General features: G+C 39.8%; 1 protein-coding gene across 1 annotated transcript in view; it reads right to left on the bottom strand.

The window, feature by feature from the left end:
• cachd1 (cache domain containing 1) overlaps nucleotides 1-26,309 on the bottom strand; it is a 104,508-nt gene that overhangs the window by 35,197 nt on the left and 43,002 nt on the right. The window contains exons 3-8 of the mRNA XM_042483872.2: nucleotides 18,841-18,989; nucleotides 9,485-9,591; nucleotides 2,980-3,106; nucleotides 1,538-1,682; nucleotides 1,137-1,353; nucleotides 806-955 (exon numbers count right to left, since the gene is read on the bottom strand). Of these exons, the coding sequence (XP_042339806.2) occupies nucleotides 806-955; nucleotides 1,137-1,353; nucleotides 1,538-1,682; nucleotides 2,980-3,106; nucleotides 9,485-9,591; nucleotides 18,841-18,989 (895 nt within the window). The remainder of the gene's footprint in view (nucleotides 1-805; nucleotides 956-1,136; nucleotides 1,354-1,537; nucleotides 1,683-2,979; nucleotides 3,107-9,484; nucleotides 9,592-18,840; nucleotides 18,990-26,309) is intronic.

Here is a 26,309-nt window from a genome sequence, read left to right as displayed (position 1 = left end):
CATTACGACATCACAATGACAACCCTTTTGGATAAAAAAGATTTTTAAAAATTTGATTGCTTCATCACTTTATCCCTTGAGATACTTGTGTGTTTTATTTAGAGTGTGAATTCCTGAGTAAAGGTCACAGTGAGCTTGACATTTGCCTTTGACCAACAATGTCTAATGAGATGATGAGTCCAAGTGGATGTTTGTGCCAAATTTTAGTAAATTCCCTCACTGCGTTCTTGAGATATTGTGTTAAAAAGAATGAGAAGGACAAGGTCACAGTGACCTTCACCTTTGACCACCAATAATCTAATAAGTTCATGCTTGAGTCCAGGTGGATGTTGATGCCAAATTTGAGAAAATTCCCTAATGCATTCTTGAGATGTCGCATTCATGAAGAGTGGGACGGATTACCCGGAAACATAATGCCTGTAGCCATGATTGTCTGGCATGGAGGCATGAAAGAATCAAAGTCTAAATTGTAAGTTATACGGTGGTCTTAGCCTGAGTTCAAGTAGAAGAGGGACCCCATTAGATGTTATTTTACAAAATAGATATTGGAATTTATTAGTTTGTATGTCAAAAAATAGCTAAAAAACTACAATTATTATAATTTATAAATTCCCCTTGCAGCACAATACTCTAGTTAGGTTTAACTAATTATTGTTGAAGAAAATCAGTAATTAGCATTTTGTCTTCAGTTTAACCTTCACTTTCAGATCACCTGCTGATATAACGTCTTTTTCTGTATTACTATTTCTTCATTTCTTTTTTCATTTTTTTTTGCAAGGACATAAAATGCAAAAATGTGACCTACCATTCATTAGAGCGTAGGTGAGGATCATGACTGAGTTGTTGAGGTGTCGGTTCTCTTCTCTGACCACACTGAGCGTCGCTCTCTTCTCCTGCTCTGACGACTCTCGAGACGTGATACCGGATGACAGATAGATGATCACCATGTCTGTGGCTGATAGAGGACAGAAACCGGACAATTAATATTATAAATATAGATATGAAGAGAGAGTTCACTGTTAAATATGCCAATAGATGTGTGGACAAGAGCAGAAAATGATCACTGAGGCAGCAAACAGATGACTGTGCATGTTCCTAATATACAGCATGATCACTACAATTTGAGAGTTTCTTACTGGCACTCTGTTTGCAGAGACTGCTGGTGTTTCGGAGCAGCTGGAAGGCCTTCTGGAAACCCGCAGCGTGCTGTGTGGCTCCATCTGACGCCTTGATGTTGGAGATGAAGGTGCTCATCTTCCTCTTGGTCTCACTGGTGGCCGGAGAGAGCAGGCTCTTGTAGCATTGGTCCAGAGAACAGGAGCGAACCGTCTCTGCCACTGACAGAATGGAGATCTGAAAAGGAGAGAGAAAAAAGATTAAATAAAAAAATATATATATATTACTTCAATTGACACTCAAAAATAGTTTTTTCTATTCCTTTAATAATACATTTTTTGCTCCCTAAACATGCACTGAATTATACATTCTTCTTAATAAAGCCAGGTAAGGGAGATAAAGTCTGTTCCCTTTCACTAACCTTGTCATGTTCATCAACAGCGTTGAGGATGACCAGTGCAGAGTCTCTGGCGATCTGAAGCTGGGTGTCAGTCACAGAAGCTCCGTGGTCCACCATCACCACGATGTGTTTGGACTGGGGACGCACCGCGGACACATACACAGGCCTGCACACACAAATACACACAAACATTGACTGCACAGTAATATAAACCAAGATGATATTAACACATACCGTAACAGCATTTGTACAAAGGTAATAAAATGGTAAAGTTTTCTATGTACTAAAAACTGCAAGTAACTCTGAAATTGTCTCACGCATAATGTTTTTCTCTTTCACCCTTTCCTCATTCCTTGTCTTGCTTGCCTTTTGTAAGAGTTTCTGTGCTCAGCTACAGATCTGGAAAAAAAAAGAAATCTCTTTCCCTTCACTGTGATCTTTGGTGGAGGTTCAAAACTCTGTGCATTTCTCGCTGTCATTGCCAAGATATTAATCCAAAACCATTTGTTCCTGACTTCCTACAACTGTAGGGGAAACCTTCAAGATCAAAAAGTTACAAAAAAGGAATTTTACTTTCCAGTTTATTGCTTATGTTTTTCAATTATAAAATTACCGACTGAAGCAAACTGATGTAACATACCAAACTTCCTGCTGAAGTACGGAAATCTCCCCAAAAAATAAAAAAACAAGACATAATTGTGCACACTGTTGGCCTGCTGTTGGCATCATAGCATGTTTCTATCTATTATTATCTATTTCGAGGTATGTGTTAATGTACGTATATTATCAGCTTGGTGGGGTGCAGATGGGTGCAGAGGATCGGGGGGTCAGGCCCTGTGTGTGTGTGGTCCGCTGGACAATAAGACACGAACACAGGGTGAAGAAGGGGATTGATGTACTCACAAAGCCTCATTCACCCTTGAAGCAAGCTGAGTAACATCATTTCTCTCATGGCTGTATGCCAGCTCAATGACTTGAACAGCCAGACAAAAAAAAACTTAAAAGACTTAAAAAAACCAAACCTAAAGCCAATACAAAAATGCACCAGAAATAAAGAGAGACAAAAGAATATAGAAAGATGAGAGAGAGAGAAAGAGACGTCTTTCAGCCACAGCCACAAAAAAACTCCACAACACTGGAGGTGTGAAATTCCAACAGGCTTTAGTGGTACAGAGCCACATTCCTGCCACGGGCATGTGTGGTCAGGGTGTGCGAGGGCGGCGTGCCATCAACATGCCCTCTGGGCCACCCCACAGCAACTGACAGAGAGGAGGGGTGAGGAAGAGGAGGAGGAGAGGGGAGGGGAGGTGGATAAGGGCAGGAACTAATTGATGTGGTTTTTGATGACAGCAGTTCTCGCTTTGCCAAGTGAGTGATATCTGTTAACAATTTGTGTGTTTGGCAGCGACTTTGAACTTGACAATAAAATAAATGTTAAGCTAAAAGGAGAAGTTGGTCCGTACCTGCTGCGATGCTCGTAGCTTCCTTTGCACTGGAACTTGTGGGCAGGAAAGACTGTGAAGATGCCCTCCTCTGAGCTGAAGTACTGCCACTTTATTCCCGGGTTGGACTTCAGGTTGTCTGCCAACACTGTGGAGAGAAGAGACAGAGGAAACAGCAAACATGTTAAAAAAGATGAGAATATAAAGGATATAAGGGAGAGAGAAGCAGGGAGGAAAAAGACTGAGGGAGGTAAAACAAAGTGTGGAATGCAGGAAGAAAGGAAGTAAGAAAAGAGTTCAGTATGTTTAAGTTTCTTTTCTTTTTTTAAGAGTCAACCTCTAACCTCTTTCAGAAGGGAGACCTTTTAAGTTCAGAGTTGAACTGTGATTCCTGGGTGAATCAGGAGACCTTTTTACATGTAAACTGCACTATAGGGCTGCTTCGAAGTCCCTCCTTTGCATTTTCACACAGAACCAAATGATAGCAGCTGAACTCTACTCTAGTGTGTGATTTTAGACGGTAAGCCAGCATCGCAGAATCAAAAGAGATGTGACGGGCATACCATGTAACACGATAGCATCGCCATCTAGTGTGACATAAAACATACACGTCGGCAGTGCTTCTTTGACAACATCAATGGCACTCATTCTAAGAAACCACTAAAAGCACACCATGTATTCATGTAATACGCCGTTTGTCATGTTATCAGGCTGCATTGGGAACTTACACAGTTTAGGATTTGTGAAGCAAGACTGGGCTTTAGAAATAAACATTTAATTTACCTTATCTCAAATATATGAGAATACTATATTACATGTTGGACAACGTTTTGGACCTATCAAGTTCAAATCGCAAATTTTGTTGAATGCTCTTGATGTCTGTTCAGACTGAAAGTGAGGTGAATTTGACTGCGAGAACTTTTACGTTAATTCAACCTAAACAGCCATTGCACTGGTCTACACAGACATTAGCTGTAAGCTAGCTAGCAACACACCAGCATGCTGTTGATCCAACATCCAGGCACGAATTTCCCGTCCTGTCATGGTGATTTGCAACTGTGATGCCCAGCTTCAAAAACTGTGGCTGTCTTCATCTTGTGAGGTAACTGTTGCACAGTTGCATGACAACAGAGTAAGTTGGCATTGCGTTGGATCCAACGCAATGCCAACTTACTCTGTTATATAAACAGCATGCATCTTGCTCTGCTCAATCTGCGCACATTAACTACTGCAACTTGCCTACTTTCCCTCTGAATAACAATTGCGCTCTGTTTTCTGTCATTGGCCTTTTCACACCGAATTCAGAACTATTCGAAGCTGCCTATTCAGGCACAACGAGGCATCCCTCTGACTCGACCTAAAGCATGCAGATGTAAAAGCGTTTCCCATTCACACCTTCTACAGAATAAAACTACTCCATGACGAAAACAAGTTAAAACTGTGCAACTACTGCAAAGTACACAGACCTGTTTTTCCATTTGAATACCAGAATTTAAACCATGTGTCCTAAATGTGACTGAGTTGAAATAACACCCTTACCTACAACCTCTGCAGAGACACTGAGCCTGAGTATTTGCTCAACACTAACAGACAGATTTTTTTTCCCGGGTCACAAAGTCAACAGTATCTTCACAGAGATCCCATCACAAAGCCAGCAACTTCCTTTCCGCTCACTGCAACACAAAACGGTCTTTCACAAAGAGATCGGGGGGAGGAGGGAGGACGGAGTTAGAGAGACACAAATAGAAACTTTGGGCCCTTTGCAGGCCAGACACAGAGAGAGGAAACAGAGCGAAGCCATTAGAGTAGGCTTTATTCAAATAATGTGAAACAATAATGTAGCTGTTGAATCTATGTATTTCTCTAAAAGTAAGAGACCAACCATGGCAAAGCAAATAATGTTAAGCCCTCAAACTGTAAACTATACCGATAAAGATCAATAATTAAGCACAAATCTCAAAAGAATGCCAATCAAACAGCAGTTGACAAATTATAGGGCTATGAAACAATACATGATGTGACAAGCATTTCTGTTTTATGTCTTTGCTTGAATCCCACCCACCACACAAGACAATTACTTGTTTTTAGCTAGAAATTAATTTGGATTTTTATTCCCATATAATATTTTCTCTAAGAAAAAGTTTGGTTTTCTTGAGCCAGTTTGCAGCATTTAATTTCTTACAACTAATAAATATTCATTGTGGTTTCTGCAGGTCATTAGCAGCTGTATACATTCACCAGCGATTTGCCATTTATCTGACTATTTGTTATTATTCAGATGGAGATTTCCACAGACGAGTAGGATTTCAAATATCTTGTTCATTAAGTCTATGGTCTTTGCCAGACATGCTAACCGCCATTCATGCATAACAGCTGTGTCTAAATACTCTCAAAATGTGGTTCTTGGCATATGATCACATTGCATTAATCACCTGCTAATGAGAACCTGTCTTGACCTCTTCCAACCTCCCAGCAATATTACGAGCCAAAGACTTGTTTTTTCCGACGCCTGGGGTTGAAAATCATATGTCAAATATTCAACTAACGCTAAAATCCAAAACATATTACACATATAAACAAATAGATAAGTTACAGGACAACTGTGAACCCCTCCAGCTGACAAACATTATAAACAGCACCAAAAGCACCTATGGCTACATGCACTGGGCAAAAAAACACATTTCTTCACCCATCATACATCATCCATACCGAGAACCATACCCAGTTGCTCCATCCATCTCTGAGCCTCATATAAACAGGAAACACTCAGTTGTGTTGACAGTGGAAGAAGGGCTCTATATACATCTGTCAGGCCACAGTGCTCCACTCTGCCACCAGTGTTTACATCTTTTCAGAAACAGATGGGCAAGCCAAGAAATTGGACCCAAATGACACCCATTTCCTACAACCTTAATACTGCTGACGGTTTATAATGATGGGCTTTGGTAGATTTGCATCGACTTCCGCACATAAACACACCATATGTACAGCTTTGGGTGTCACATGCTAGTCAAGAATGATCCAGATATTTCAAGAAAATCTTACTCAAAAGGCCACCCAAGCGAATCTTTATCTGGTTTATCTTTCTTTTATCTACATTTGCAGACATGACATTCTTAACCAATTGTTTTGACAAAATGAGACAAGTGAATCTATATACATTTTACTTAATAAACACTAATATCTCAGGATAGTTTCCTTTTTTTCTCCATGTATGACTGAGTAAACAAGACTCAGGGTTTACAGCCATGCTAGCAGCTCTGTGAGGCAGCAGTGCTTTAAATGATTGGAATACCAACTTTTAATAATTAACATAAACCACAGAACAGCTGAAAATGATGGGAGTGTCAACATTTTTACAGGTATTTGGTCATAAACCAAAATAAATCAGCATCATGGCAATCCTTCCAATATTTGTCAGGATTCAATGTTAATGGTTTTTACTCACCTGGTCGCCAAGAAGGTCAGAAATCTACTTGCCCAAAGTGTTTTTTCTTGCACCTATACATGTTTTAAATTTATTAGTGGTTATCGAATACCAACAAAGACTAAGTTAATTGTTATGTTTGAACTGTACTTAGGTTAACTTCTGCTTCCAGGAAAACTGAAATGCCCGCTTGCACTTCGGCTCATTAACTGTGTTTTTACCTGTCACCAATTTCTTGCAACTGGCTGATCAGTGCTGCACATGTGCAACTCTCAAAGAGATGAGAAGCAATAAAGTGGGCTCACACATGGGCTACTTTCATCATCAGCTACAGAAAAAATGTGTTTAATTTGTTATTACCACTTGCCGGATCTGGCAAACAGACAATTCTTATTGTTGACCTCTGGTTGTTAAGATATTTTACTGAATACAGCATTAAACTCATACTGCCACAAGAGAAAAAGTCAGTGGGACGTATCGCCGGGGAACCATAGACGTTGTTACCAAAGTTTTGCCAACAGTGGTGAACCAAACGCTCGAGCAACAAACCAATCAACATGGCCATCCCTTGAGCCACGAAGTTAGCATGTCTTAAAGTGGAAGAAAAAAAAGAAAGACTGCGAGGATCTGGATGCAGTGTGTTATGCTACATTTTTACTCTCTTTATCGCATGATTCCTACAGTAAAAACTTGGCACAACAGGATTTACAATCTGCTGAAATTAGGCCGAGCTCAGTTTACTTTAGCTTATGTTCTGTTAACAAATGACAGCATGACCTTGCGGTGCGACATGTCAACTGATTGGACAAAAAAACTTGGCTTGTACTTTGCACTGACTTTTTGGAGTTCTGGTTTAATTTCAGTTTGTTTCTCAGCCTGTCACTCACATTGCCAAATAACAATAACATGCGAGTCAAAGTGATGAAAGTTGAAGTTGAAAAGAAGTATGTAAATACATGCATGCAGATTAGTTCCTGAAAGTAACACGCCTTTTGGGAGGTATTCAAAACATGTTAGGGTTGAAGATGAGATGGATGGAGAGAAGAATAAAAGGAACAATAGCAAATTGGAGGTGACACAACATCTTTAAACTGGGGAAATGGATGAAGTTACACAGGAAGTAAGGAAGTCTGCAAAAAGGGCAAAATGAACAGAAGAAAGAAGATGGATCAAACAAGTCCTGTAATCACACAGCACTCCACCAACAGCCATCTCTCATCTACTTGTCTTTTCACTCCCACCTGCTGGTATCATTGATGCCTCCCACATCCGCTATCTCTCTCCTACCCCCCCACCCCCCCAAAAAAAAAAACAAAATGGAAGATGAGAGGAGAGACGAAGGAAAGAATACAATACAGTCTTGATACAATTACTCCATTTCAATCAGCTCTCACCCCCTCCTTTCTTCCCCTTCATTCATCATTCTCTCCCTCTCAATTATCTCTCACTCTCTCACCCACTCCCTCCCTCCCTCCCTCCCTCCCTCCGTCCCCTCTGTGGCTGCTTGTTTAGACTGGGCTGAGACAAATGGGAGAGAATGAATACGCTGGGAACGTGGGGGTCAAGGAGGGCTGAGTGTGAGGGACAGGGGTAACTTGAACTCGCCGTGACTGGCTTGCTAGGAAAATAACACCCAGCCGATGGTGACGTGTTATGAATGGCGGTCATTATGAATGGTTTGCAGAGAGAGGAGCAGGCTGGGATGTCTGGAAAGAAATAGGTTGGGGTGATGAGGAGTCAGCTGAGAAACAAATGATGTTGGAAGTTTCCTGTAAAAAGGGAAGGAAGGGGGGGGGTGCAATTGTAATATCCAGGGTTGGATGGAGGTGTCGGGGTTCAGTGTGCCTCAGATAAACTAGTTTCTATCAAGTGTCAACTTGGTGTTACAGAGAGAAAAAAATGAATCATACAAATGGTGTTAAGAGCACACTTTCAGGCAGACATGATCAGGGAAAATTTGAAGAAACATTTTGAGGGATATTGAAATGTACACAATCTAACTCAAACATTAATTGGTAGAATTTGCATCAATCCTTCAGATCACACAATCAAAACTTCCTAAAGGGGAACTGGCAGTGATTTTACAGTATGCGCTGAACTGAAACGAGAAGTTAAAGAGACACAGGGAAAGTGAGTTCAATATTCTGGGAAATGCAGCCCGAATGTGTCACGAACGTGTGTTATACAGCTTGATATTTCTTCTCTGGAAGCAAAGGAAACACACTGCTAACCAAGTGATGGCATAAGAACAGAAAAGCCAGCAGGGGAAAGTTGGCCTTTGCCCGTTTTTTAGTCAATTTGGTCCATTTTCTTCCTAATCAAATGCAGACCGACATATGTGGTGCAGACACATGTGGGTTTTACATGGTAATAATCTGCAACGTGCTTATGCAATCTGGAGCCGCAATAAACGTATTGTGGGAGACGAGAGAACAGCGTCAAACTGTTTTCCATTGCTGTCTCTCATAGGACGACATTGAGGTTAAATGTATGCACCATAATGACATGAATATACGCCTCGTTTTTGTGCAGTTTCCATTTGAGGTGAAGTGAGGACAGAGACAAAGAACTGACAAAGCCCTTACCAACAGGATGCTAAAAACATACACTACCTTAATACAACTGCAGACAAGAGTTCAAAGTCAAACAAAGCCCATTTGATCTCGGGTTGTAAAAATAATTTTAAATTCAAAGGGAGAAAAAAAAACAGCGGAGGCAGACAGAGAAAAGGAAAGAAAGTGTGAGTGAGGGAGCACAGGAGAGACTGTAGGAAACACGCACAACTAATTATTTCCATCTCAGATCAATGTCCTCTCCTTTTAACATCTCAGAGGATGAGAAGAATAGAAAAGATAATACAACTTCTTAATTAAAAACTGGTTGCCATGACAACTGCAGTTAAATTATTCAGCATTTTGTGCTCAAGCAACAGTGAAAAGAAATGGATTTCAAAGTTTGAATGATGAAAACTGCATGTGTCCATGTTTCATTTGTTAAACCAGGTCAGTGTGTTCTTCAGCACAGTTTATCTAGTGTGTGTGTGTGTGTGTGTGTGTGTCTGTGTGTGTGTGTGTGTGTGTGTGTGTGTGTGTAACAAACCTGAGTTGAGGTCCCGTCCAGGGTTGAAAGCTCGGCTGTTGACGTTGGGGGAAAGTCTGTCACAGCAGATGGTCTTGGAGACGTTTGTATTGAAGTTTCCATCAAACCTAAACACACACACAAACAGGCAACATTTGAGAAATTTATAGAGCGTGTCCCGACTCATTTGTTGGAGGAGCAGCTCTGACTTCTCTCTCAACACAAACAGATTTTTTACTACTCCACAGCTTCAACTCTAATAAAACCAAACTCACAGGTTTGCAAATACCTTCTGACTATATGGTAATGTTCATGTTTTAACTGAATAAGAAAAGAAGCCACTTACTCACTGAGAGCGACGTGATTTACACAAAAATAGAGAAATTTTTGTAAAACCATGAAGTTAATCCAATTATATAAAACCTCTACTGAAACTCCTTGCTTAATCTGAGCTGAATTGTATTGCTGGCTATATCATCTGTTGCCCAGACCTAAAACTAAAGCAGGAGTAATGGCTAGTGAATAATATTTTCCATGAAAAACTGCTTGAAATCAGGCTTTTCTCCCAAGAAAACTAATAGCCAGTTCCCTGAACACATCTGCATGTGATTGTAGGAAGGTCTGTGCGTATAACATGATGATCATCACTTATGACTTGTATTGTTTCTCTCCTAGTCATTTTTTAACCCCCACAAATAATTTTCAACATAACAAACAGAAGACTGAAGATTTCATCAGTAAAGCTGTTTCACTGTTTGTCATTGAGCCATTGTTTTCCTGTTGTTATCGTGAATATTAGTACATCTGGAGAACGTGTGTGCATGTGTTATGCATGTGTTGGTTGTTCAATAGCTACATACATTGATAATAATAAGGCAATATTATTATTATTATTTTTATTATTATTCTTATAAGTCATTGATAAAACTGAATATTTGGCTTCAGGGCCATTACTAATACTGATTATTAGTACTTAATGAGACTGATAACTGATATTTTGAACCAATATGCATTTACAAAAACAATGAAAATATTTCACTATAACACAAAATTTTGTTTAAATGCCTTTATCAAATGTTTTTTATTAAAAAACTTAAACTTTCAACATCACATACAGCAAGTTCCCAGCCACTTTTTTCCTAAAGTTCAAAATTTAAATTAAAAATGAATAAATAAAAATAGCTCCCTGATGTTTTACAAAGTTAAAGTTCCTCCCATGCTAAATTTTCTTTGCATACATTGCCTTCCCTGGTGTTGTCTCAGTGTAATACGCACACTTTTTCATTAATGAATTTTATTTGCGATCATTAAAACAAAACGCTGATACAGATAATCGGCAAAATGCCAAACAACAGCTCCGATAATCGGCCAGGCCAATAATCAGATGTAGTGTTAAAGATGTGGCCCAGTAATTCAGTGTTCTTGTCCTCAAACAAACACAGACACAAATGTGTTTAAGAGGTGTCAAAACAACAAGACAAGCGTCGCCATCGGCGCGTCTTTAACACATAGCTTTTCTGATAACATATTCCCACATATCACATCACATTTCATTCAGTGATTTGTCTGAGGGTAAAGTAACCGCATGAGCAGTGTTATTTTAAAATCACTGTGCACGTGTTGATGGGGAAGCCTGGTTTCCAGAGCTCAAATCTGTAGAGTTAAGAGGAGCTATGCAGAGGAGCAGCCTGCTCTGCACTGCACCAAGCCTGGGCTGCTTTGATCCTTCCATCCCTCCAACTACAACCCCCCCCTGCCCCCCACCCCCACCCCCACCTCCTCCTCCTCCTCTGGCTCAGCTACACACAGACACACATGTGCACACATAAACACACACACGCTACACATTCTTTGGCTCGCTCTGCTTGCAGACCTGGCCCTGGCCCGGCTTGATTGACAGGTGCTGTGATGTACGGGCTGCGTTTGAACTTCACTCATTTAGAGTCCCATAAGGCCAAAGTCATTACTATTCTCCTTCAACCCACTTTGCATAGAAGCGGTGGGCAGGACGCTCAGCACAAATGTGTGCCAGATAAAAAATACATTTGCAGCCGCTTTGAATTCCACATCAAAAACACATATGAGGACGATAGAGAGAGGGGGGGGCTTCGATTCTGATCAAACATTTTAATGAGGGCAGAAAAAAATCTGTTTTTTAGAAAGGCTAAACTCACCACACACAAGCACGAACAACAGTACAAGCTTAATTCAATTTACAGAAATAACTACAAACTCTTAACCACACTGAATGCATGCTGCTTTAAATAATTCTTCCACTTAATATGCATATTAAAAATGTATTGTAGGAATGCTTGCTTTATTACCATACCTCCCAAAAGGGGTTGTTCTCTATGCAGTAATTAAAAAAGATCCTGAGGACAACTCAGCATGTAGACAACTGGCCTGTGAGTGTCCTTGAAAAAGATTCAAACTACAATTAATTGATGCTTCTTTGCATTTTGACGGGGTTTTTTTTCTATGTTTTTAATACAGAATAAAACTGAAATATATACAATGCATCAGTTATGATGAGCCAAAAGGGTTTTGCAAAAGAAAAAAAAATCAGATTTTCCAATTATGGAAATACAAATCCTCACACTGGTGAAAAGACATGAAGCTCAGTGTCTTATAGCAGAGAGAGGAACGGGCAGACACCTCTAAATAAGACAGCACCTGCCGTGTTCGGCAGTTTAGAGCCATCCACTGTTTATGAAATCCATTATATTAAGATGTACCCTGCTGCAGGAACCATGTATATCCACAAAGGAGGCAATCATACGCCATTCAAAAAGCCCAGTGAGTACAATTACCTTGAAGAGGCTTGCAGCAGTGCGAGCTTCGACGTCAAGAGTAATACCCTTTCTAATGTGTTTGTGATTCCTCACTGAATAGCAGCGGTGAAACAGGCAACATGCTAGTTAGAGAATGGAGAGAGTGCTTGAAGAAAGCTCTATCCAAACAGATTTCATCAATATCAATATGCAGAGAGGATTTTGGAATCCTGTTTGGCGTCCAGCAGCTACTTTCACAAGAAGGCAGGAAAAAAGCTGCAGTGGATTTTGAATCGGTGCTGTTTTTGCATTTCACTGACTGAATTTAAATGAGAGGTGTTTCTTTTTTTTTTAATATTCTGGCCTCCCTCATGTGTCTAAAGGGGGTAGACAAAATAATTCTTTACATTAACTAGACCTTAAAAATGTCTTAACTGTTTTACTGCCAGGTCACTGCACTGAATTGTATTGGACTGTAAAGCTACACACAAACAACTCATAAACATATAACTCATGAACAAAAGGTATAGAAGTCGGAAAATACTGCCCACACAAAAGCCCCAAAAGTGGCCTAAATACGTCACTAAGGGAATGCATGTTTCTACACTGTTGAGCTAACTGCCTCAAAACATCATCCAAGGATTGTACATGACTAGCTGGACGTGTTTCTAATATGTCATGTTTGCCATTTGCTCCATTCCCTCCTTTTTTTAGATCCTCACACTGCTGATAACCTACTTACTAGGGAAGGGAGGATCAACAAGGATCAGAATTGAGGTATCATAATGGATGGATTACAGACTGGGTGAACGGGGCCTCTGGCAGTGGGCCCCTCAGACATGGTTGACCTGAGGGTGACAATCAAAGGTCTTTCGGTATGATAAATGCCTCACAATGCAAAATCGGTAAAGAATGCTAAGAGGATTTCTGGCTGCGGCATCCTCTGGACAATGAGCTCTTTTTGTTGAAATAACTTTCCAAAATCACTTCTATTCTGCCATCAGCAGTTCGTTTTAGTTAAATATTACCTGTAGGTACCAGAGTTGGGACCAAGTCTGTGAAGTTTTTGCACTCACGTCCCAAGTCAAATCCTCAAGTCAAGTCCTCAACTTTGAGTTTCGAATCCTCAAAAAGTCATAAACCAAATGCAATGCCATTCTAACAACAGATCAGTAACAAAGCTAGTTATATTAGTATTAGCTTGGTAACTGATAACATTAGCCACAACTTACCGTTCTTTAAGTAACTTCAGATGTTGAACAAAGTTGCAAGTTGTTGTGTCTCCATCTGCAATTTCTTGATATTGCACATTTTGCATCATGTAATTCAGTTTTTGCATTATTTTTTTCCAACTGGCGCTCAGTAATTTAACATTAGTTCTTGTCGGTTCTGTTCTGCAACTTAGTTGGAATCTGTCAGATTGTTCACACAAAGTAAATCTGAAGAAGTGAAGTGTCAAATTGCTGGTAGTGTTAACATCAGTGGATGCAGAAAATGAAGGGAAATGCATTTATTGGTGGCACATTTTTTAAAGAACATACTTTTAAAGTTTTGGGCTTTGTAGAGGGTATTAAGTATTTTCAAGTCAAAAGGCTCAAGTCCAAGTTAAGTCAGTAAGTAATTGGCATAGTTGCAAGTTTTTTTGATTTTGTTAAGTCCAGTTCAAAATAGTCAAATTCATGAGTCTGATTTGGGTCCAAGTCATGTGACTTGAGTCCACACATCAGGTACCAATCTGGTAGTTTCCTGCCATCTATTGATTGCCAACAAAATTGGCCATTATACCAACTGTCTGAGGCTGTGTTGCTAACACAAATTGGCAAATTAAATCTGTATTTTACTTTTTGAACTTAAACTCGTATTGCTGTATAGTACTTCCTGTAGAGACATAATGGGTTTCTTTCATTTCTTTCCTTCCTGGCATACAATGGGGACAATGAAACTAATTTGACAGTTAGTCTGTACTTAAGTGAATCTAGTTTCCCCTTTTCTATTATAACACTTCGGTCTAACTCTTGTTTATGATATCTTAGCTTTTCCTGAATTGTAGTTTGAATTTATTATCCATTACTGTTTTCACAGTTTAACATTTTGTTTTCAGGGAGAACTTCAAAACTTGTTTTTAGCTTCATGGAAGTGCGTTTAGATCGCTGTGCACCTGCATGGAAGACAGTTGAAGACTGTAAAAAAGTGCATTTTATCATAGTGCATGGATAATCAATTTGGTTGAGAAACTAAATGCCGCCTCCAGTTGTTAATTTAAGTCTAAATGGATGTACAAGTTCTGGAAACAGGGAAAGCAGTGGAGACCCAAAGATGTCTTCACTGCTTAGTCTATCCTTAAATATCAACAAAAGACGGGAGGAAGGTAATCAAAATAGAGGAATGACTGGAATGACAGGGAAGAGGGAGGTAGTATATCAAGAAGAGAAAACAAAGATTGGAAGGACGAATAAATAAACGGAAAGCTGAAGGGCAGCAAGGACGGAGGAACAAAGAAGAGAAGAGTGAGGAGGGAAAGAAGACGTTGACATTAAAGTAGGCATGTGGACAGAGATGGAAATGTTAACACCTGTTAAGGTCACTTAAACAAAACCCCCTCCCAACCTGCCTGGTGTTTTGCCATCTCCTTCTCTAAAGTGCAAACAGAGGTATCATCGTCGTGCTGACGCAGCAGACCAGAAGATCAGCTTGATCTGAAGCAGTAGCTGCCCACATATACTCTTGATCTAGATTGTAAATCTGCCAATAGCTCAGATGGTGAGAATTCCTCTTAAGAAACGGGAGCTCTGTATTAGCACTATGCAGTCTTTAATCTTTATGTTTAATTTATGAGTGAAGGTATTAGAAATTGTGCAATATTATCCCTCATATGATATTATGAAAGAATGTTTGGCATTAAGTGTGTTCTAAGTGACCCAGAGTCATGATGGTGACTTGGGATGCAGTAAAAGCAGGTGGGTAAACCAATAAGTAAATCGTACTTTTAGTACGGAAACCTGCATTTAATCTTATCTGTCGTGGATCTTTTTTGTGATATGAGTTGGAGCCATTCTTACACATTCATTCACACATTCTTGCACATCAACTTTATTAGTGATACACTAGAGTTTATAAAAAGCTTTTTGTAACATTCTAAAGGCTCCATGTTTTTAGTGTAAGAAATGTTATGGATTGGATAAGAAATCCAATGATTCTTATTGCATTTTTGAGATCTTCACATTAAAAGAAAACCCAGTCACAGTAGTTGTGTGTCTCATGCCCATGGCACTGGAGAGTCATATTCCATAAGGATTAATCTGTGTCTGTTGCAGATGAAGCCAATATGCAAAAAGTTTTTTCTTGAAATTGTCCTAGATACAGTAATGGAAATAGTCATGGTCATGAACTTAGTGCGAAGCAGCTCCATGAGGCTAGTTTTAAGTGCAATGCATGGATCAATTGCTCTAAGTTTTGGGAACAAACATTCATGCTTTACTCCGATAAATTGTAATAACTTTGGTGTCTTTGCTTTTCATTTAGCAACTTCAGTACCTCATTATCTTTAGGCTACGTCATGTGAAAAACAACAAACTGCACTGAGGTTTAACATGATGCTGGTCAAACACTGATGTGGGCTTGCCTGCAGGCAGCTAGAGTGCCCTAACCATCTTTAGCGACACCTTATCATGCTGTATTTCCCTCTGTACCTTCCGTCTACAGTTGTTTGTTTACCTCCTAAAAGAACTCTTTGGGATCATATGAATAGCATTTTCCTTGCACAGTCCATTTGCAGCTTATCTCCTCTGGAACTGCCGGTGAAATGAAACCATTAAATGTCATGGTTTGGGCTGCTCCCAAGCACACTTCTCACTTTTACAACTGCACAGCAGTGGAACTGTTGAAATGAGCACCTGGAGACTGCATGTTAAAAATATAAACACACACACACACACACCGATACACACACGCACGCCCTAAGTCAAAGAGTCACACACATTTTCTATTTTCAGGTACGGTCTGTCGTTGAGAGCGAGCAGTGATTAAAGCATACCACCGGGTGCTAAGCACTGCCCTCGGTGGCCTCCCTGTGAAATGATAGCCTGCTAGCTTGATGGCTAACAGACATGGACACCCTGTGAACCATCTGATCCCCCTCTAAACTGGCTGACCTGACTGAGACCCCCAGAAGCAGCTGATGCCTGAGACTAATGAAGGACACTATAAAGTGGACTACAGAGAGCTGAACTCCTGTCCCGATTCTGGCTTAGATCCTGTTTTCCTTTTTTTGTTGGTCTTTATTCTTTTCTTTTACTTTTTAATGTTTTCTTTTCGTTGTATGCCTTTATTAAGCAAAACGCTATAGAAACGAAATGCAACAAATTTTTTTTGTTGGACATATAGGGAGGGTGTAATAGCAGCATGGTTGGCAGTAAGTTTTTACATAACTTACCCATTTAAGTGTTAAGGCTTAAAGGCTTTCAGTAATGCATAATTGTGGGCAAAAGCCCTTTTTAAATGACAGGCAGTCTGGATGCATTGCCACGGTTCATGAGTGACATACAACCTCAGTCCTACAAAGCTCAACCCTCTATTCCATATTTGGTCACTCCTGGCTCCAAAAATCCAAAACAGCAATGGCCAAAATGCCCAAATCAAGGCTTTTAAACATGTCTCTGCAAACCAGTGGGAGACATCATGCAGCTACATTCATTATTATTTCTATAGTCTATTTACATTTGAGAATTTGAAGTAATCATTATGAACTGATATCACTTTCTCTTTTTTTTCGTAAAAATGCAATATACAAAAACATTTTTGAGAAAAATGTCTTAAATGTGTTTTATAAGATTCTTGACCGGGGCATGTAAACAGCAGGACAATTTGAAGTCAGAAACTGGACAAATTAAGTAGAAGCGACACAATTTCTGAGGTAATTATTAATTAATTCACATACGCTGATATGACTGCAATTAACTATTATCATCCGAAAATTCCACACCCCCGAAGTTATTGGTATGGATTTACCAATCATTTGAAGAATAATGATTTTGTTAGCATTCAAAAACCATAGTTCCCATCAACTTTAGGCATACTGTAGGAATATTTCAAAGCCTAATTTAATCTAAGTGGTACTTGGTTCTTTATATAGCTTCCCCTTATGCAGCGTGCTCAAGTAGAGAGAGATCAATGATTCTGCATTCTGCTCCTTAAAGTTTCTCACTATCCTGCATAAACCTAGAAAAATGAAAGCAAGAGAGCTCCGTGCCTTTTTTTCTCCCCCGAGGAAGATCCTTTGAAGTTGAGGGATCTGTCAGACTCAGCTTCAGTTTGGTATGTCCACCCCCCCAAACACCACCACGCCCATGTGACTCCCGACTGCATCATTCCATCCTTCCTACCCGAGTCTTGTATCGTCTTATTCTCAAGAATTACTGCCTCAAACTGTTTGTCAAAGCTGTAAATCCCCGATTTTAAACCTGGGTTTAGAGTGCACATGCTGGAACGTAAACACAACATGCCTGCGTGGGAACAACTGTTGAATGCATGTACAGTATGTCACATGCATGATTCGGCTACAGGTGGCCAGTGGCCCTGAGCCAGGCAGCCTCCTCTCTGCACGACTGAAGAAAAGATAGGTGACCTTGCAGCCTGTGAAGTCTGCAGCACGAAAAACTTCAGAGAGCAATAACTGGTTACATCGACTGATAAAGGGGAGGGAGATAGATAGAAATGGAGAGAGAGGGGATGAAGGGTAGAGACAGCTGCTGCTCTGTAGATTAGAACTGAAAGCAGCTCTCAGCTTTGAACTGTGTTTTCGCCTGCTGGAGTTGGTGATTGGCTGAAAAGCTGGGTCTGCACTATAGGCTGGGGCAATTTTAAACTCTCCGACTTAAATCTGTTACATTCAGTCTCTCACCCAGTTTTGTAAAAATAGACTTCTTTCATGTTGGCACCCTTTTCACAAAGCCCCACGACTTTATTTATGAGAAAACACAATGAAGGTAACACACTGAAATTGAATTTTGTGCCATTGTGACATTAAAAAGATTGGCAGTTATGTTCCGAAAGGTTTAGAAGTTTTACAATTTCATGATGAAATCAAAAATCTAGAGAACACAAGTTGATGCCAACAAAGCCATCAAATCTCCAGGCTTTCAAAAAAAAACTTCATCACCCATAAAAAGCCCAGCATCTCTCTGCCTCTGCCTGATTGCAAGTACCATAAAACTTTTTTCTTTATGTCAAAGTGCGCTGCAGTAAAAGCAATAACTGGCACAACTACTAACTGCTACAATAGGCTCTGAAATAAGGGTAGAGTTTAAAAACTCTGCCAAGTATCAGAGCATACCAGTGCTGCTGCAGGCTGTAAATGATGTAATGTAATCCAAAGGATGATCATAACATGTTTAAACAAGGGAGAGATGAGCATTTGTGTGTGCAGTTGAAGCACAGAGCAATGTATGGAGAGGGGAGTGCAGGTGCTAACAGCGGGAGCTGGGTTTACAGAGAATGAACCTCCTGCAGAGATTTGTGTGCAAAGGTTATGAGAGAGACATAGACAGAGAGGAAAGTGTGTGTGTGTGTGTGTGTGTGTGTGTGTGTGTGTGTGTGTGTGTTACTCACTCCATCATAGATGCAGGTATGGAGCAGCAGTCCTGTATCGCAGTGAGTGGAGAGGTTAAGTGAGCAGTGTACGAAGCCTCCACCACCTGTTTGTTCCGGTTCACCACGTCCAGGTAGCGGTTAAACTTTTCTCGAATCTTTTTGGCCAACTGCACAAAGGAAAGAGACACATCGACAACAATGATTAGTGGAATCACCGTCCCTTGCTTTCTTGAATTCAGACTGCAAGATTAAGCAGGTGCCATTACAAATAGATTCTTATTCTGTGGGAAACACTGAATTCTCATAATAATAATAATAATAATAATAATAATAATATTAAGCTCAGAATCCGTGACAGCATCACCACTATTTCTTTAAAGTTATATCTGGCCCCTGCAATTTAATTGAAGAAAAAAAATCAAATTCTATTAACATCACAACATACATCACAATAACAAAAAACAAAAATAAAAAAAAGCTGCCATAAAATAAGGAGTTTTAGGATCCAACAATCACAAAGCAGCATGCTAAATCCTGGAGGGACTGAGTAATATACCTGCATACGCAACTTGTAACAAACACAAACTGTCACTGGTAAAGAAGCTATCTCAGCACTGAAAATGTTTGGAAAGAGATTTGAAAGTGTCAGGTCAACAAGATGTGGTAGTTGCCTTTCACAAAATATCAGTCAATCCCATTTTAGCAAGACTATGACTTGGAAACCGTCAAAGGAAGGCGGATATCTTTCTTCTGTAATTAAAAGGCCCAGACAATATTACTTTGGCAAATGCAAAATTAAAATCCCAACACAGAGCCTGCTTTCCAGGCTGAATGGGGTATTAGCTTGCCCCCAGTCTGCCTAAAAGCTGTGAAACTTCCATAAAGGATCTACACAAGTATGCACAGCAGCCTGTTAAAACACTACTCATGTGGCACTGACACCAAATAAAAGCAGTGATTACAAGTTGGGTTTTGTCAACACTGGTTGCAAGGTGTTGCACACTAATAGCACGTTTGTGGGAGTGGTGCTTTATGCAGAACGAGCCTTTCTGTTCAAAATTTAGGATTTGTTAGTTATTTTTGTGGTTTACAAAAGAACAATAACTAGACAAACTCTTTTCCCTCAATGTGACAGTATTTCGCCCGTGTATTTAAATGTATTTCTGCAGGGCATAATGGTTTACTGTCAAGCATTTCCATTCATTCCTTGTCTCCCCTCCCTGTTAACTCATTACAGAGGGCTATATGCTTATAAATAACAGCTCAACAGAGAACTGACCTAGATCAGCTCCTCTCCTATAAAAAAATAAAAGCCTTTTTTGTCTTCGTCTTCACTATATCTCAGTTGGCACTTACTTAAAATATTCATATTTATACTTGTATTCTCTTCCACTAGTTGTCTACTTTGCATAAATCTTAATTTGATTTCTTTGATGCTTTTTTCTCAAGTGCATCTCCTTCTCGCTGTCTTCTAAATTTGCTGCAACAGTGGATCTTAAGATAATGCTAGAATTGTATGTGTGTGTTGAGTCTGTCCTTGAAAACCTATACCCCAAATATCTTAATTTTATCCATCATTATTGTTTTCTATATCTTATACATCTATTTGTTATTGAAACTGAAAAAAATGTTTCCTCACTTCTAAACATCCAAAGTCCATGCATACACATGTACACAAACACTCATACACACACTTTTTAATAATCACAAATGAAGCTGAACAATATCAAAGATGCCCAGAGCTCAGGCTGCACTAAGTGTGAAATCAATCATTGTTAAAAGCAGAGCTGGATGATGGATGTCTGAGGCTGGAGAACAAAAAAAACACTCCATTCTACACAGCGCACCCTTCATTATTTAATAAGAAAATCCAACCTTTAATACAACGCAAGGCCAATATAAAGTGAAAAGTGGGAGCAGAGGTGTTGTGGAAAATAGCCGGTGCATAAAACTGAATTGAAGTTATAAACAGCCTTGCACAAGCCACATTTTCTCTGAATTTACAAAGAAAAAACGTGCCTTTCAAATGCATGAAAACCAGGAAGCAGGAAGAGTAAATGGGGTTTCTAAATAAAAGGAAAAACAGCTAATTCAATCAGTATTTACTGAGACCCTTAATGAGGGACCCTGGACACGCATACATTATACTTTTTTTTCCTCTGAAGGACTGGGTTCTGGTTGAGCACACATCTCACAGTGCTCTTTAAAAAAATGGGGTTCCAGCTCCTTTGGGAAAACTAATAACCAGCCATGTGGCCACCTCCTGAGGGACATTAATAACCAGCGCACCACCACCACCCCTTCACAACAGGTTTCTGTTGTTGCTTTATTTTGCTCTGGAAGGATGTTAGGGGGAACTGTGAGCTCTGACATCATCTTAATCTGAAACATCACATGCATATTGTTTGTTACGAATTATCCGCTTAACTTAAAAGCTGTCACATGATCCACCAGTTTACTCAAGATCTGCAGAAGAATTAATTACTAGTTTGAGTGAGTTGCTTTGGGATTACCTCTGCCTTTAAAATCCGTGAAATATTTAAGAAATGTGAATGATGTGGTGAGCACACAGCTGGGATGTTTGAGATGCTATTGTATCACTACTTTTAAATATGTATGTGTACAAGATTAAAATGTGTTGTATTTATATGGAGATTTAATTATACTGGTAACACTTTGTTTCCTGTTGGTATGACGTAAAGTCTATTTGTATTAATCTAAAACATTTAGTTTTTTGTGTGCTGTTTTTCATGATGTTAGGGATAGGCTACTGCCTGACAAGGTGCGCATTATCAGTTTTTAATGGCCAACATAGGCGTGAACCGTCCGACGTGCAGTGAAGACCATTAAAAACTTATAATGTACAACTTCGAAGGGCATTTTCACTTACCAAAGAAATAAAAAGTAAGAATACGCATTTATATCTTTATGCTTTTTGCAATCAAAACCTTTTTCACAAGCCATAACTCAGTTTCCTTAGTAGCACCTGGGGGTTAACCAAATACCTGGAACAGTCATTACCGCCCCATAAGGTTCTTATGCAATGCAAACATTATTCAGTAAATAGGACGAACCTTGGATACTACTTAGCCACAGGAGATATTTGTAGTCAGCTCGGTTTATGTAACACTTTGGCTCAGCTATTAGCCAGAAAGCTAATGTTATGCTAGCAAGATTTAAAGTCAAAGACATGATTTACAGTTGACAAATACAATTTGTTAGTATGTTTAACAACGAGACGAGCTAAGTTAGCTATCCAGCCATGTCACTGTCCCAAATCAAAACATCTTCACGACCAAACACCAGCCACTAATAACCTTAAGTCACTGTCAACCACAGCCTGAGGTTCTGAGTTGAACAGTGACTGAGATGTGAAATTATTGCGGGGCAGTGTAATTCCTGCAGTGTGTTATTGTCTCCATACTGTGGTGTTCAGAGGATGAGGCACTGAAGGACGACACTTTATGTTGGAATGAAATTGTGAACAGAGGTTTTGACTGCTGCCTTTGATTTACTCATGTTACAGGATAATATTATTAGGAAGCCAGCATATTCATTTGGAACTGTGAACAGACAGTTTAACTGGAACTACTCAGTAAGTGTCCATTCAGATTTTAACGGACATCCTGCAGCCAATCGGAATTGAACATTCAGCCAGACCAAGTTATTCTATCTGTTTAGGCCTTTGGGCTACAGAGGTTTTTAGTTTAACGGACATCATTGACTCAATTCAAAACATCTTTGCACTTTAGGAGGATTTAAAGTGTCGAATACAGGTGTGAATTAAGTTTCTTTATTTCCATTTGAGGTTATTCAAAATGAGTTCTCATGAGCTACACATACGAACAGCGGTGGTGTGTAACTAAGTGGCTACACTGACTCAAGTACTGTAGACAGTACACATTTGAGGTACTTGTACTACTTTCTTTTAAAGCAACTTTATACCTTTACTCCACTAGGCTACACTAGCCAACTGACAGAAAATTAATTCTCAACTATTTTGATAAACAAGTCATTTTCTATTTTTTTAATATATTTTGGAGTTTTTTGGATGTTAATTATTATTATTTTTCATTATTTTTATTTTGCTTTGTTTTGTTGTTTCTACACAGGGCAGTTTTACTTTTAATACTTTAAGTACATATTCCTGATTGTCCTTACTGTACGTGCAATTAGTACTTTTACTTAAGTAAAGTAATAAGGTATCTGCATACGTTCTCCACCACTGCACATGTGTGCACTGACGGCAACAACGGAAAAAAATCAGAAAAATGGCAGCGGTCTGAATATTTTCTGAGGCCATTGCATGTTACCTTCTCAGCGGTGTTGAATACAAAAAAAAGGTTTATTTCCACAGTAACTGGACCCCCATTGTTCACATCCCATAATTACTGGTGCCTGTAAAAGGGCTGTGATTCAAGCCAGGAACAGGGAAATGTACCACGACCCACTGACCGCGCGTACACCTAATCAGCCGGCCGCTATTCTATTAAGGGTTTAACAGGGGCCTGAGGCACAGCCCACAATTACTCCTACTCCACCACAACCAACACACACACCAACACACTAATATGTGCGCTCTCACACACGGACAGAAAGTTAAACACACAAACGTGCCCCCCCCAACACACAGTACTGTCCATGCATGGCAGTGTGGCAATTAGCTGCAGAGGACTTTGTGTTAAAAAGGAGGAAAATGGGCCAGTGTTCAGCTGAGGAGTGTTTCCATAGGTGGGAGGGGACACAGAGACACGAGTAAGACCTGACTTTAAACAGAGTGACTTAAGAGAAACCAGAAACTTCGAGCCGTGCAAGTTAAAGCTTCAGTTACAGTCTGCCACAGTGCAGCCAAAGCAAACCTGCAGATTAACCACACTCTCCAAAACACAGGGCTCCTCTCTCCACTCTGCGACCCATCCGACCAGCTTTTAAGGTTTACAGCACCCAGTGGGGCTGGTTCGGCCGCAGACCCGGAGTGAGTGGAACGGGTGCACACTGACATCTCAGGCTGGAGTTTTGAGGTTTGCCAGCCGGCCTTTGACCACAGTCACTGGCTGTAGTGTTTATGGCGAGACCAGGTCTTACTCCGGGATGAGTTTATTATAGAGATGAGTACAAGAAGGACATTCGCTAACTAAGAATCTGCACAGTAGAAACTTGACTGCACAGGTTGCTTCTCCTTAGATGAACTGATTTTGTTTCTGAATTAGTGCATTTCATCTTGAGAGCGGTGGGCTTGCTGATTCAAATGAGCGTCAGAAAGGTTTGTTGAACATCCACACTGCTGACTTTCAGCAAGCGTTCAGCATGATTTGACACAAGGAAATGTCCTGTAATGTAATACTAAAATGAAAAAAAAATAATGACACAGTAAAAGCATGATCAAAAAAATATGATGAGAGGAATCTATCAAAATTCCAAAACATTTGTGTATTACTGCTATTTTGTGGAATGAACAAAAAAACGTGCATTACAATAATATTAATTATTACACCTACATTCAAAAAACATTTGATATCAGGCTGATGCTGCAGATTGTTTGTAAAATGTATTGTTATACGTTAAGAAAAAGTGACATATTTAGATTTATATGGCAAAATCAAAAATGTTACAGACTGACCAAACTTGTGAGAATTACTGCTCCTATGTCTATAACTGATACTGTCAATGCAGGAGTAAATGCAGTAAAACAGATTAAACTGAGAACACAACATGTCAGCAGCGAAGACCTGAAACAAAGGTGAAATAATAGAAAATTCAATTTCTCACTTGAATGGAACCATATCTGGTTGTCCTTTTCCTTCCACTCCGTAAATGTCACCTTGTGAAGACTTGAGCTATCTGGACTGTGAGTGACAGCCACAACACTCCCTCACTCACGAAGAACGCTCAACTATTTCTATGGTCTTCAGATTTCTTATTCTGCGGTTTGAGGAACTAAAGCACCAGGTTCGACTCCTTTAAGAATGTAAATATTGATGAATTTATTTACTTCACTTCATTTAACATTTGCAAAGTGTCCACTTTTCAGAGCTACTGGCCTGCAATACTTAGTTTGAGAATTTTATATCAACTACTAAAATTTAAGACGTGTGTGAAAAGGTGATTTTTGTTCTTTATTATTTAACAGGTAAAATCCCTCACTGAGACCAAATTTATCTTTCACAGGATTGACCTGGACAGGATAGCAGCTTGATTTAACATTGGAATTACTTAGGACTGTTCCGAGCATCAGCTTTTGAAGATTGAAGCTTGAGTGAGAAATAATTGTGATCAACTGAAGCTTCGAGGGGGTAGGGTGAGACACGAGGACGTAAGTCAACATTTTTTGACACATCAGTTTTCAGACGATGCACGTAAAATAATGTGACTATTAGTCACTTTGTCTGCTTGCAGGTTGCAGTTACATTGGCTATGACAGTTGGGAAAAAAAGAAAACTTTGCAAGATGTCTCAGCTGTTATTAAGAGTTTTCAGGTGACTTGCCAGGCACGTTGTAAATTTATGACATGCCATTTTACTTTGGGGTATCTGGCACTTGTTTTTCTTTTTTGTTGTTGTTATCTTCAGTTTTGGTTCTAATAAAATTGGTCTTAAATTTCATCCCAAGTGGCATTAAAAGCTCTTAAATTAAAGTCTTTAAAAGTATTAAACTGAATTTGCCTTTAACTGTAGGATACTGATCTATACTCAACTCTTTCTCATAGAACTCTTGGATATTACTTTGTTAAAACGACCCATTGCTAAGACACAGCCTTGCATGCATGTGAATGGGGAACCAGCATGAAAACATATGCAGCCAACAGTTCCAATTCAGCATATCCACTGAGTGAAACAATAGAACAGACTGGATCAGACTCAACGACAGAGACAGAGAGAGGGAGCGCTCTTGTCATTAGAGGGGGACAGATGTCTGTGAGTCTCTCTGAATAATAAATTTCCTGAGGAGAAACTCATCCTAGGGGCCAGTGGCTCCTCTCTGGGAGCTCCTCGCCCTCTCTCACTCGCTGCAGACCCCCTCGTCCTAATTGAGCCTCACTTTGGCTCGTGGACACAGCCCCTCTGCCCAGAGAAAACACGCAAGCCAACTATGTCAGAGCTGTCATCTGAATTAGTTGGCGTCCGCCTCAGAAGGGCTGCAGCTGGGATGTATGGACACTCTATGAGCTGTTAAACTATTCCAATGAGGAGGTGAAGTCAGTGCTGCTTTGGGACTGCTGCTTATTAACACTGAATCCATGTGAATTCAAAGCCTGAGACTCTGTACTGCAGCTGAGGGTACTGTGAGACCTACTCTGCACACAAAGTGAGACTTGCACTACAGGTTATGATCATCATAATGAACTCTCTATAGCCTCGAAACATTTGGGGTTGTATAAATATGACTTTTTGTGCAATTTAGCAAAGAAAAGGCTACATCTCTATTGAAGAGAAAGAAACAGCAGCGCTTCAAGGCCAATTCGAAGCCGCCTCTGGAATAATAAATAG

The sequence above is a fragment of the Plectropomus leopardus genome, chromosome 5, assembly GCF_026936395.1.
Source record: "Plectropomus leopardus strain MGB_pleo_1.0 chromosome 5, ASM2693639v1, whole genome shotgun sequence".
Classification (NCBI taxonomy): domain Eukaryota; kingdom Metazoa; phylum Chordata; class Actinopteri; order Perciformes; family Serranidae; genus Plectropomus; species Plectropomus leopardus.
Note: the sequence above shows the minus strand (reverse complement) of the source record. Positions and strands in the feature narration are given on the sequence as shown.